General features: G+C 38.9%; 2 protein-coding genes across 2 annotated transcripts; both read left to right on the forward strand.

Moving 5' to 3' along the window:
* Nucleotides 1-6,067: 6,067 nt before the first annotated feature.
* On the forward strand, nucleotides 6,068-7,172 carry ccl19a.2 (chemokine (C-C motif) ligand 19a, tandem duplicate 2). The gene is made up of 3 exons (XM_072665303.1): nucleotides 6,068-6,128; nucleotides 6,639-6,759; nucleotides 7,022-7,172. Exons 1-3 carry the CDS (start codon nucleotides 6,068-6,070, stop codon nucleotides 7,170-7,172), a joined length of 333 nt encoding a protein of 110 aa, XP_072521404.1.
* A 3,248-nt stretch (nucleotides 7,173-10,420) lies between these two features.
* Nucleotides 10,421-13,821, forward strand: ccl19a.1 (chemokine (C-C motif) ligand 19a, tandem duplicate 1). Its single transcript, XM_072664832.1, has 4 exons — nucleotides 10,421-10,626; nucleotides 12,014-12,137; nucleotides 12,348-12,462; nucleotides 13,494-13,821. The coding sequence occupies exons 1-4, from the start codon at nucleotides 10,551-10,553 to the stop codon at nucleotides 13,521-13,523; spliced, it is 345 nt and encodes a 114-aa protein (XP_072520933.1). The 5' UTR covers nucleotides 10,421-10,550; the 3' UTR covers nucleotides 13,524-13,821.
* The last annotated feature ends 769 nt before the right edge of the window (nucleotides 13,822-14,590 follow it).

Below are 14,590 nucleotides of genomic sequence, written 5' to 3' on the forward strand. Positions count from 1 at the left end.
TTGGGCATGTTGTATGACGAAAGAGCTGTAAAATGATCCAGTTCTAAAATCATTTGTGAATCATTATAGAGCAGCTACCCCAGCACTGTTAATGTTGTAAGCTTGTAAGTTTATATTAAGTGGATGAAGTCTTTTATTCATAGCAGACAGACCATGCAAAACTGACTCTGCCAGCACAGTCTGCAGATTTCCCTGCTCTAACAGACCTACTACGCCTGACAATTAACAGGTGAGTTGAATCAGGTGTGGTTAAGTAGGAATTGCCCCTCTCACTCGATCTAGAGGCTATTCAGTTGTGAAAATGCAGCTAATGTAGTGTTTGAGTCCGTACTACCCAATAAAAATCCATGCACAAGATATTTAATCAGAATTGCTCTTTATTAACCCCTTAAAAAGTGTTATTATAGACTTCTATTACAAGTGAATAGCCCTGCCAGTCCCTGTAACTATTGAGTAATACTAACAGAGTGCCTTTTCCTTTCACATTTTAGCAAATTTCCCAATGTAATCATAGTAAAACCCTCTACAAGCTACCATCCACACTACCAGCACTGGGATGGTGAAGGGTGTTTTGGGTAGATAAACATGCTTGGAAGAAAACCCTAGCTGCCAATTCATCAGCTAACAGACTGCATTTGCTAGCGTTACGTTAGAAAGCATGACCAGCTATAGCTGCAATCAGAACAATTCAGATCCAATTGCAAATTAGGTTTAGTAGCAACATTTACAAACGTTTAACTGTTTACAATAAACCAATCAAACAAGACCAATTTAAATAGGTTTAGTATGCTCCCGTCATTTCCCGGTTGATCCATACAGCCTGTGGATCAGTCGTATGTCTGGAAAAGGCAGAACGAAGTATAAGCTGAAAAGTGGCTCTGTGATGCTAAGGGGCTGCTTTGCTTCCTGTGGCACTGAAAATTTGCAGCGTGAGGAGGACAAGAAAGATTCCATCAAGTTTTAGGAAATCCTAGGAGAAAAGCTGAAGCTTGGGCATCATTGGTCCTTCCAACAGGACAGTGATCCCCAGCACACCTTAAAGTCCACCAAGGCTTGGTTTCAGAAGAAGTCCTGGTAGATTCTGAACCCCATAGATAATCTTTGGTGGCATTTGAAGAGAGTTGCTGCAGGAGCAAACCCAAGTATATATTAGTGAACTGGAGGCCGTTATTTATGAGGAATGGAAGATTCATCAGAAATGCTGCCAGAAGCTGGAGTCTGGCTATGCGTCATATTTGCACCAGGTCGTAACAGCAGATGGATGCTAAAGACGCTTGTCATTAAGATTTATTGAATTTGGAGAAAGTACTTCTTCTGTTGGTTGTGTTGAGCTATTCAAATTGGTCTTGTTTGATTGGTTTATTGCAAATCGCTGAAATTATTGAAACCGCTTTGTACATTTTGCTAATAAACCTAATTTGCAATGGGGGTTAAATAATTTGAATTGCGACTTTATGCTGTCTTGGACTTCCGGCCACCATAGGCTGTCAGTTCGTTACACGGCAAATGCAATGTTGTAATTAGTGAACAAGTTCATTTAGTTTATACTGTATTAATAATTTTTCGAATCAGGAGTTCAGTTTTGATGGAGTATCTCGGTTTGTGGTTCAGCATCTGCATCTTTATATTAGGCTAACTATGACTTGCCAACACAGGGTCTATTTTTAAGCAGCACAGTGTTCACATAAGCCTATCATGTATCACCTGTACTGTGCACTGCTTTTGAATACAGGTTCATTGAGTGTCAATGTAATGATTGCACTGTATCACATTTCCTCTTCACTCTCTAATCATAGATAGCCTTTTCTTTTGCAGGTCTCAGATAACTGCGGCCCTGATTACTTTGTTTAGCCCGTGACAAGGCGAAATGCCAGCAAACACAGACATATTTGCTTTCACTTCTCCGTTGGCTGGAGTTCGAACCGTTTACAGTTCCAGGCAGAGTAATGGAACTAAAAAAACCTGTTCACCTGTGAATGAGCCGTTGCACCAGCGAGACTGGCCTGGACATTGGCGGCCACTCCTGAATCATTGTTCAGTTGAGCTGTATTCTACACATATAATAGCCTGGTTTGTATTTCATACTCATACTGTTTTGATAGCGTGCGCAAAACAGAATTAGTGCCGTCTGTGGCCTTTTGTGACAGGGATACTTAACTGAAACGGGGCTTTCTCATTTTTCGAGGTTCCTCTTCTTCTTCAGCCAAGTTCTGTGTTCCGAAATGAAAAAGTACTTTCAGGACCGTTTGCATATTCCACAGAATTCTTTGTGATCGCTGTCTGTCTGCCACAACAGGAAGATTATGCCATTAACGTTGGATGAAGCTTAGACTAAGCACTTTCATAAACATGACCTTTTGAAATATTATAGTCTATCGTGCAACAAAATTAAAAGGAAGTACAGACAGTACACTTGTAGACATGCTTGCACAGATGTGCAAATGCACACACACAGCAATGCTTCAAAATCTAGTAGAAAGCCTTTCCAGAGACAGTTACTCCACCAAAAGCAGGATAAACCCCTTTATTAAACTCTTTTACCTTGAACAGGTGTCCCAATACTTTTGTCACAGTAGTGATTGTCATACAATCTGAGGAAATCAACTAAACGCACACTATGGATTTAAAAAAGCAGTGTCTGAATATATGATGGATATATCCTTTTGTGACAGTTTGTCCTTTTATAGATCTACCTGTAAATGCTCAAGGAATCCACCATGGTCACCATGTGATGGGGTCCAGTTCAGATCCTTACTGCAATGTTCCAACATCTTGTGTAACGTTGTTCCAGAAGAGTGGTGGCTGTTACTACAAAGCTTGTGGTTTACTGAGGTACGTGCTGATCACTGTCAAGATAATGTCAAGCATTTGTTATCTTGGGCAGTGCATTATTAGATCTGTTTGCAAGCCATCTGGATCAAAGGTACAGTTTAAATAGTCCTCCCCTTTACCCTAAATGACATTGAGCATCCAAGTCTGGTGTCTGCTCAAGCAAAGCCATTTTAAAGGTAAACGCTTGTCTAAAATGGTACGGGTCCTAAAATGGCAATGGAAAACATGGCTGCTTTTCCTCTGCAGAACTGAACGGTTCTGAGCTTGGTGGGTAACAGTTTCGTTGGCTTCTCCACACGGACACGGTTCGGCACAGATTGCTTACAAACCGGGCTGGGCCAGCTTTTCTCAGTTACTTGGGGCCACAGAACTACTCGGTGGGAGGACCAATCCGAGATATTTCCAGTACAGAAAATGGCAGAGACCGTATCTAATAAGAGAATAGTCTATTTCAGTTGCACTGAACATTAGTGTGGCAACAAGCACCCTTTAATGCACTTTAGGATAAAAAAGTTTAGCATATTTAAGTTGGGGCCATGATTTAGCAGTGCTGCATATTGAAAAAGGAGCCGTGATCTATATATATATATATATATATATATATATATATATATATATATATATATATATATATATATATATATATATATATCGGGTCTGCACTGGAGTAGAACGGTGCTGCATGGCCTTATTAAACATTTGGCCTTGCAGTGGAAAAGAGGCCATGAACGCCATGGTTTCATTACTTTCCATTCTATATAAATGAAGGCACAATGTACAGAGCAGGGGGTCCTCCAAGACCAGGGTTGGGAACCATTGGTGTAGTGTGTGCCGGCTGCTAAACAGAACTAATTACAGCATGGTTTGAGACCTACTGCTATCAGCAATTTGTCCACATATCACATGGTTGTCCTCTTCACTGTTTGTCTTCCAGTCAGTTTAGTTCTGATCAATTTAGTTAAATATTTTTTTTTGTTGAAGAACTCCAGTAATATAAATAGACCTACGTGTTGTACCACTCTATTCTTGCGAGAGGGCCATCATAGTAGCAGCCATCATGTAGCCTCAGTGCTATCTATACTTTTTAGTCAATTTTATAGATAACATCATCATACAGGGTCACAAACCACAAACCAGCAAGTCTATTTGAGATTATTTAACAACTCAGTTCAGGTTAAGGCAAGCGTGTGATGGTTTGGGTATGCTGCATGCTTGATGCTAACACTACAGCATGGCTTGACTGTTCATTGACAATTGGGATAAGGAGGAAGTTACGAAACCATTCCTACGAACGAAACTTAAACCAGATCCAGGTTTGTGCAGCTGACATGCAAAGTAGAGAAAAACAGGAGAGGAAGGTGGACTTTCTAAAAGCCTAAGAAAAGGAAGAGATGTTGACACGTCTGGTGAGCAGCACTTAAATGCTTAGCTGTGCAACAGGAAGGAACACACTCTCAGGAATTTACCGCTACTTCTGAAGAATTAACTGACTTTCTTTTCACAGGAAGGGGCTGAAAAGGATGCTTCCCGACGAGGGGCCCATGCACAATCATGTGAACATCCAAAACATGTGAACATCCAGTACAGTGTCTAAGAAGTCCATTGCAACACAACTTATGCATGACAGTTTATAACCAATACAGAAAACACTGCAGCTTGTAGAGTATCTATACCCACCTAATGGTGAAGTCTACTGGTTTTTCAAATTTTCTCCATAATTCAATCTTTGATATGTAAACAAAGTCAGAGATAATTTTTGAGTCTGGCGGGTATTTTGTACATTGTGTTAAATTGTAACAATGAATGGACCAATAGAAGTGCACCAAAATAGCTTGAAATATTTATTTTTACATTGACTTGCATTGAAAGTTAAAATTACGGGGGTTCCTGCATTAAAGTGCTATCTATATCCATATTCATCAATATCCATTTTATTTACTTTTCAAAATGACTAGTAAAGCCACATAGGTCTTATGTGCTTTATATGTAATGTTGATTATTGGAAAAATAATGGCAAATTTCAAAATATACATTTTCTTTTTGCCTTGCAAAACCATATCTTTACTAGAAATGACTTTGCAAAATATACGGAATCACTTAAGTTTTGATCAATTCTGCTCAGTTTCATGTTCAATAATAAGTCTGATATTTTATTAAGTAAATTATTGTCATGCTATCTGCCTTGATATTATTGTATCAGTAATTTTCACATACGAGGCATTCAGCATGTTCATCTAATTATAATTCTATGGGTAGCTGTGGCCTAAAGGCTAGATTAATTGACTTGGAACCGGAAAGTTTGCTGGTTTGATCCCCTGGACCAACAGGAAGCAGAGGAGTAAAGGAACAGCATTTCTCCTCCCTTAGCACTTAACCCCCAGTTGATCCCTGTGTTGCTCCCAGTGCCCACCACTCTGGGTGGGGTATGTGTTCTCAGTGGTTCTTGGGCACCTACAGAAGACCAAGGGGTGGTGAAAGACCATGTGCGGGGAAACTCGTTACACATCTGGACATACATATATATATATGTCCAGATGTGCAATGAGTGTATATATATATATATATATATATATATATATATATATATATATATATATATATATATATATATACAGTCATGTGAAAATGTTAGGACACCCCCAACTTTACATGTATTAGATGTAAATTGTGTAAAGGTCCTACAATTGGGCCTACTTAAAACCCCTCAGCTACAACATCCTCACCATGATAAATATCCATGTGTCCACAATGTCCTCCTTTACGAAAAAAGCCAAGCATTCCAATCACATGTTTTTAAGATGATTCTCAGCAGACATTTAGCCAGGTGTGTCCAGACTGGTATTTGCACAGTATTAAATGTCTCTCTGTTCTACTAACTAGTCTAGTCTTTAAATGTCTGTGATATGATTTGCAGCTGAATCTGACTTTTGGCCTGAAGTTAACTTTTTGAAATTGAAAGTATTTTGAAACATTTTTGAATCATGCACAGCATCTGTGTCCAAACATGACAGGGAAGGGGGAGGAGGGTGTAAATATGACGGGAAGCAATTGGACATCTTGACTGAAGTTGTGGGAAGTGGAGATGCCTTCAGGGTACGATGAGTTTATCAGATAATGAAAGTGAAATGAAGCTCTTCAGCAGGTGTATAAATATAGTTTCTCCACCTGAGCACAGACACCTTCTCGAAGAGCTACACACACCTGCATCCGACGCTCATACAACACAGCAACAGGCATGTCGACTGCAGTGGCAGCTCTTCTGCTCATTACAGCAGCAATCTTGGGCAACACAGAAGGTAGGGTGTGCATTTGCACATGCACATAAACACACACAGACACACAGTTGCATGCACAATATTTTTGTTGTATATTTTCAAAGCTTAGAGGAAACAATAGAGGAAACTGGGGTTGGAAGTTTCATTAAATTATGACCTAATGGCCAGTTAGTTCACAAGCTGCTGGCTGCAGCACTGAAGCTCTATTGTGCATAATGTGAACGTGCCACAGTGCATCTGTGTCACCCATAAAGGTCAACAACATTTCCATGTTCTGATCTTGGCTGTGGTTTGAAAGATCCCTCTGTGGTTCTTTATGAAGACGGACTTTCAGTAAATCCCACAGGAATCCAGAAATCCAGAAATTTCACAATGAAACCAAACAAAGTGAAATGTCCAACTTTCCCTTTTCTTAGATTTTCGTCTCCTTCATCTCCTTGAACCATAAAAATGCATATGCACTCATTGATCCATCTTTTATCCCACTGCTTTGGTAATTTATGCAGGTTTTCCCCTCTTTCTCTTTGCTAGCATTCTCAGAGGATGCCATTGACTGCTGTTTTGCGACTTCAGACAATTACGTTCCACGCAAAATTGCAGCATCCTACATTGTGCAAACCACTCACAGTGGATGCCCCATAGCAGCTACTGTGTAAGTATCTACAGGTCTCTATGCAAACAAGTACAGAGGAGAAGCATGAAGTTAATTGTCTGTGATAATGAACTGATGGAGATTAGGTCGAAAGAATCTATAGGAACCCAGAAGTGGTCCCTCTATAACAGGGGTGATCTACCACCCACCCGGCTCTCTTACACAGAATGCTTACTAAACTCTGCAGTATGGCAGATCTCCACTACCAGGATTGTGAATTTTAAATGATGAATGAAAAACTCATGTCTTTTTTTTCTTTCAGGTTCATCACAAAGAGAAACAAAAGGCTATGTGCTCCACCTGCAGAAGACAAAAAATCTAAATGGGTGGCCAATCTCATTTCATTCCTGGACAATAAAGCTGGCAGAAATGAAGGTATGCAGACTCTCAGCACAGATATACAAACCCTCTGAACCAGAGATGTCAAATTAAATTCCTTTTAGGCCACAACTCTGCAGACTTTAGACCTCCTCTTCTTGAACCCTTTAACACAGAAAGGCTTATTACTCACTAAGGTGTATTATTTAGCAGCTACAGGGATTTCTGCAGAATCTGGTGGAGCCGTTCTTTGGTAATAGAAGTTAAAAGTGTGTAATAAGACGTTCGGCCCGCCAGCGGGATAGAGGCTGTTTAAGGGGTTTAACATGTATAATATGAAGGTTTAGAAAGCCAACTTTATAGTGTAAGAATTTCCAAACATGTGTTACATTTACATATATGACCTTTTTCAAAAATTTCAGAGATGCAAGGTTTTGTTTTAACAGCAACAAAATCAAACCTCAAAAGCAACCTAATTTAAGTGACATCTCTCTTTCTCTCTCAATTGCTCTGTTGCAGACACACAGTAGAAAAGCATCAACATGACTGCCCAAACTGAGTGTCCTGGTGTTCATCGGATGATTGCCTTCACGGCATTAAAGCTACATACCTTGATTTCTATTTTATAGACATTTCTAATGGTTATGTTGTCATGCATTTCAACATCTCAACACAAATGATATACAAATAGTGTGTGTATGTTGCTGTTGTAGACACAAGCAGGGCTTTTCTATTCAATGTCATTCAGTGCTTTTCATATCTTGGTGCTGCTGAATAATTGTTTGTGTTTTTATGGGTTGTTTATGTATATTGTACATATTTATAAATAAAATAAGTTTGTATTCATTCAATTTAGCAACATTTACAGCATGCACACACAATCCCAGGCAAGCAATGGGACAGTCTTCATGTGTTATTTATTTATTTTTTGGTTAATAGCTGTTCATTAGTTTTGTATTTTTACAGTAACATACACATACACATCTCTGTGCATTAATACATTGAGACAAAAACAAACAAATAGACTAACCAACAAGTAAAAAAAGACAATGGGGACCCCATGCAGAATATATCCATACAGTAGCATCAAAAATAGACTGATATAAAGTTTATTGTCTTACCCAATGAGGTGCTTAATAAAAGAAATAGCAAAACATGTATATCCGATCAACAATTATGCCAAAACGAGGACAACCTCGCTCAAATCAACCTTTCCAAATGTATTTCTTTCAGGCTGTTGAATACCATTATTGCTGCAGAGTATTTGTACTACATGCACTTATGAGCAGGCAGCGTGTACCGTCAGCCACTAGCAGGGGGTGTGGCCAGCAAAGTATGAAAGCTGGTGGGGTTGGAGCAAAGAACTCTAAGCCCCAGAATACCCAGCGGTAATCAACGCTGACCAGACCCACCTGTGTGGCACGGTATAAATACACCCAGCCAAACACAATTTCCTATCACACCTTTGTAGAGGGGCGAACGGTAACTGTGGGTTTAAGTTGTGAACAGTGAAGAAAAGCTGAAGTTAAAAGAGAAAAAAGTTCAAGGTGTGAACAATGAAGAAAAGCTGAAGTTAAAAAAGAAAAGCATTTGAGTTGTTGTCGTTTGTTTGAGTAAACACCACTCCTAGTTTTTCCTTTGTTTGTTTTCCCACCGTTTTTCTATATTGCTTATGAACAGTGTTTATACTGCCCCCTCTCACAGATGTGGTGGTGCAAGAAGTTCAAGAATGCACTGAATGCAGTCAAATCCTCAGCAATGCTCCTCCAAAATCCAGCAGAAAGTCTTCTCTGGACAGTAGAGACTCTTTTTTTAGCACCCTTAATTTCAGAAGAATCAATGAATGAGCAGGTGTCTGAATACTTTTATTCTTATAGCGTAATTCCAAAAAGGCACTCCTGTTTTGGCCAACCCAAAGCAATTAAACTTCTCAGACATAATAATCACATATCATCACCAGTGGACTTCCCAAAATCAAACAGTTATAATCTTCAATGAAAAGGTGCAGACACAATAGAGCTCAGGAATCTGGCGCCGAAACCAAGATTACAACTGATGATTACAGAGTGGAAATGAATGTTTGAAGAGAACTTTAGGAGAAACTGAAAGCATACTACGTAGAGCATTACACTTTAAACGTGGAGAGCATTTAATAGAGTATGAGAAAAAGCACCTTTCCCATCTGACCATGATGGAAAAAATGTTGCCCTGACCACTACCACAGAATGTGTGTCCTTTTGAAACGGCTTGTTATTTAGAAAGTGTGAAGAGTTGTCATTCATTTCTGTGCAGGCGGTAATATGTGCTTTCTAAATATTTGTTTGCTGGTCAGTGGTGTGTAAGAAGTAAGAGTAAGAAAGTCAGTAAACAATTCAGTGTGAGCAGCATACAGGAACCATCAATGTTCATGAGTGCAACTCATTGCATTACATTGACTTCCATTGAAGGTTAAGAAGGTTTTATATATACAATCTTGGATTGACAATGCAACCCTCTTCTCCCACTCTTCACACACTGATAGCAACACCGCAGAAGAAATGCTAGCACAGGCTTCCAGTATCCGTAGTTTCAGGTGCTGCACATCTCGTATCTTCACAGCATAGACAATTGCCTTTAGATGACCCCACAAATAAAAGTCTAAGGGGGTCAGATCGGGAGACCTTGGGGGCCATTCAACTGGCCCACGACGACCAATCTACTTTCCAGGAAACGGTTCATCTAGGAATGCTCGGACCTGACACTCATAATGTGGTGGTGCACCATCTTGCTGGAAAAACTCAGGGAACGTGCCAGCTTCAGTGCATAAAGAGGGAAACACATCATCATGTAGCAATTTCAAATATCCAGTGGCCTTGAGGTTTCCATTGATAGAGAATGGCCCCACTATCTTTGTACCCCATATACCACACCATACCATAGATTTTTGTGTTCCAACAGTCTTAAAGGGATCTATCCAATGTGGGTTAAGTGTCAGATCAATAGCGGTGGTTTTGTTTGTTAACTTCACCATTCAAATAAAAGTTTGCCTCATCACTGAACAAAATGTTCTGTATTATATGTATATAATGTGGCTGTGCCTACCAGGTCACGGTGGCCATGTCCCTTTCCCCAGGGGCTCATTTTGATTTTAATATTGTGTGTGTAAGTGCATGTTGTGTGTGTGTGAGAGAGAGAGAAAGAGAGAGTGTGCTCAAATGTGTGTGTAAGCAGCCCAATTATTGTTTTTTTTTTTCACACTACTTAACCTTTGCTCCAATATCTCTGGAAACCCCCTAAAAGTAAGTCCTAAAGGGAACTGTCAAAAACGAAACTTACTGCTGTTCTATAAAGAGCCAAGAAAGGGACAGTGGGACACATCACTCACATCACATCACAAAAGCCCACAGGAGGTTTCTTTATACTCTCAGCAGCAACAGACACACCTTCTTAACTGAGCTGAAACACGAACACTCCTCTCTCCTTCTTCATCAGCGATGGCAACAACCGGGGTTAGCAGTCTGTGTGTGGCTCTCTGGATCACTGGCCTCATCTTAAGCAGCAACCTGGAAAGTAAGTTCTATTGATTCAAGTGAGCATCATGCATGACAGTATACAGTACATGTGTTGTGTATATGCATAGATGCACTGATTTGATATATATATGAAGTTGCTGTTTTTTTATATAATGTATAATACAAGAGTAGAAATAATAGATTTTGATAACAGTATTATTAGCAGTATTATTAGTAACAATATAAAACTATATAATAGCATCATTTCTGTCCTATATTATGTACATTATATTACATGTCATGCTCTTATTTTGTATTGAATATAACCCTGGTGTTATATAACAACAGTATGATTAGTAACAATAAAATGCTGTATTTCATTTATGTTATTTTATGTTATATTATATATATATACACATTACTCTAATTTTGTATTATATATACCCCAGTTGTATATATATATATATATATATATATATATATATATATATATATATATATACATATATTGTGTATATATATATATATATATATATATATTGTATATATATATATATATATATATATATACATATATAGAGAGAGAGAGAGAGAGAGCGAGAGCGAGAGAGACAGAGAGATGTGCACTGAGGGGGATGTTGTCGTGCCGTGCCGAATTACAGTCTGCTTTCACATCCCCCTGCAGTGACTCCACAGTCGCAGGCTTGGGAATATTGCAGTTATATATCATAAAAGACAAGCTCCGATTTTAGTGCAGCAGAGTTCCGGTCTTAATAGCTGCTGCTCCTTTCCCACCATGAGCCAGCATTGCAGATGTTAAAATGTATGAGATTGTAAAACACTGACCACACACGTGCACACGTGCACACACACACACACACACACACACATAGCTAAGAAACACTTTCATTTTCACTGACCTACAGCAATTCTGAAACAAACAGGCGGTATCTATTTATAGTCTTTCACCCTCAGAGTAACATGAATCAATCTAACCCTGACCAGACAACACTCAAACTCAACACTGTGCTATCTCTCCTTCTTTATCTTTCTATCATCTCTCATTCTCTCTCTCTCTCTCTCTCTCTCTCTCGCGCGCGCGCTTTCTCTCACTCACTCTCCTCTTTCTATACCCCCTCTTTCTTTCTTTATCTCTCTATCCTCTCCATATCTTTCTTTCTGTATCCCTCTATCATCGCACATTCTCTCACGCAGCCTGGTTAGACTGTTCCATTGATGTGACCAGTAGGCTACTAAGTTTTCATAGGACAGTCCTATCGAGGACCTGACACCCTATAGGATTGGAACACAGCTACTGCAGTGCAGCAAAAGTGAATTACACTCCATTGCTGCTTTTATTTTTTTGCTACTGTGCTTTTCTTTCTAGCTTAAATCTAAGTTTGAAATTAAAATATTAATATTATTATTCCTCTTCTCTCTCTCAGTGGGCCTCGGAGACCAGGCACTGGACTGCTGTCTGTCAGTCAGTAATAACAGTATCCCAAAATATATCGTATCCAGCTACCGCGAGCAGTTCAAAGATGAAGGCTGTCCCATCGATGCTGTCATGTGAGTATAGCATGCAGAATAGACTGGACAACATATCATGTTCATCAATTGCCATACATGTATAGCTCAAGAGCTGATGACTGATTCCCCATAGATGGTAAATGCAGCATGTAGCACGTCTATAATCTGAAAACTGTTATTTATAACATGTTTACATAGTTATATATAAGACTAGCATCTTTAATAGGTGACTTTGCTTACCTTTCACAGATTTGTAACCAAAAAAAGCAGGCACCTGTGCGCTCCAAGTGATCCTGAATGGGTCATCAACCTGAGAAAAGATGTGGACAAAACTCTGCTTCACTGCCAGAAGACCAACTTCAAGGTATGTGATTTACTTATTGTCAAAAGTTTGTAGTTTGAAGAAATATACACCTGTGGTTTTACCCTAACTGCAGCATCCATAACCTGCACTAGATGACCAGAGACAACCTGGCTTCTTTGCACTTGCAATACGACAGAAAGCTTGCATAATGGGAAACACATGTATAGGCTAATGGAAGTCAATAGACAGATGCTTATAACAGGAGCCAGTGGGTAGTACATTTAAACTCAGCAAAATTATTAAACATGACAATTAAGTTTATGCTGCAAGAAAACATAATCCATCTAATTTCAAGCTGCAAAATACAGGTTAGGGGCTTTTCTCTAATGGTAAACATAGTTTACAAGGCAACTCAAGGGTTATGCAACTCCTCAAACCCTGTACATAGTTTTATAGACCCTGCACTGGAACCCTGTGGGACTCAACAAAAATGTCAGTTATACCAGAGCTTCTCATTCTGAAGAAAGTAGGTGAGATCTAGTCATATATTCATGATACAGTCTGAAGAACAGAGCTCCATTCCTCCAGGTTTCTCCTGGATGCCCCCCAGTCCAGCCAGCACAGCATGGATGTGTTCAATTCCATCATCATCATCAGCAGCAGCAGCTCACCTGATTTACCATCATTAAGCCCTGATTTACCACTAAACCAGGTGTTGGATGATGACAAATAATAAGTGTCAATCCATGACTACCCAGGCTTGATCTACAGTTCTACAGCTGTCTCAAACCGGTGCTTAAAACTGCATGCCAAATGCTGTTGAAAAGAATGAACAGATGTGTTTAGAGCTCCGAGTACTAATTCAAGCCCCATTGAGCTTATCTGAACCGAATCTTGGTTTATGTTTCTGGAAGATTATCTGTCTCATTGTATCCATTTGCTTTGGTACGGGTCTGACGCAACAGCCTTCACACAAAAACCACTGTACTCTTAAACCGCAGACCACAAGTCATAACTTCTTACTGCTGAATAATCACTAACAACTCACGTCACTCAGTGAGCTCACTCTCCTCTGTTTCTCTGTGTTGCAGGGGAAACGATGCAATGGCATGAAACCCTAGAACAATTGAGAGAACTCACACAACCGTCAACAGTGTCAAATGAAAGCTGGAGGTTAACGTGACTCACGGCAGCTATACAGCTAAATTATCACCTTTGTTTTCTCGAATTACATGCTTTCTAAACGTTCTGCTCTGCATGGCAACATGGCACTTTTTGTTTCTGTGGTACAAATAAGCTTTTGTAAACCATTTTGATATTTCATTGTTTTCTAAAAAGGATTTAAGTGGGCATTTCTTTGGTCTGTTACTGTAGATGAATCATGTGTCATGTTCAATAAATGATTGAAGTGTGAGCAATGTGCAGTGTTGTCTTCATTGTCCTTTATAGTACTACATGCTTGTATTGCTAGCTTTTTTCTTTCTATGTCTTTTATGATAATAAAAATATTAACAGGATTTCTAAAGTGAGTTTCAGTAAGGGCAACTGCTCTAAAAATGCATCTTACAATTATTAAATCCTGATCATTAAATTAAATTTAATTTAAGAAAATATTTTCTTTAAAATCCCCATTACCTTTACCATATATAGGTATGTTATCCCTTGTGGCAGGATACATATTGAACCACATCCGTAAAGAATTAATAAAGAACTGGGCTGCGTCCCAATTGCTCATTACACACTACCATACTATAAGGTCTATTGTCGCTGTCCAATCACAAACATGTATGTGTTAAATAAGAGTTTGAATTTCTCTTGGTCCATTCATTCAAAATTCTTTACACAGTGTACCGAACAGCTACTGAGTAAAAGCAGATAAAAGTGGAGATACGTGTTTTTACTGGACAGCAGCAATATACTATATATTACTCTAGACAGTGCATGTTTGGCAGGTCAGTACACAAATAATCTTGTATCTTTTTTTGCTTTTTTTTTTTACATAATAGTTTTGGAAAGCAGTTGTGTTAGCATACATTTTTAATAGCATATTTACCTTCATAATTTACTGGAACTTTACTGTTTGAAAATGAAAATACAATAGAACTAACACATTCTTAACTTAATATAACAAAATAGTAATTAGATTGAAATCTGGCTGTTGTTATTTATGTTGTATATATATATATAT

Source organism: Salminus brasiliensis, chromosome 20, assembly GCF_030463535.1.
Source record: "Salminus brasiliensis chromosome 20, fSalBra1.hap2, whole genome shotgun sequence".
NCBI classification, from domain to species: Eukaryota; Metazoa; Chordata; class Actinopteri; order Characiformes; family Bryconidae; genus Salminus; species Salminus brasiliensis.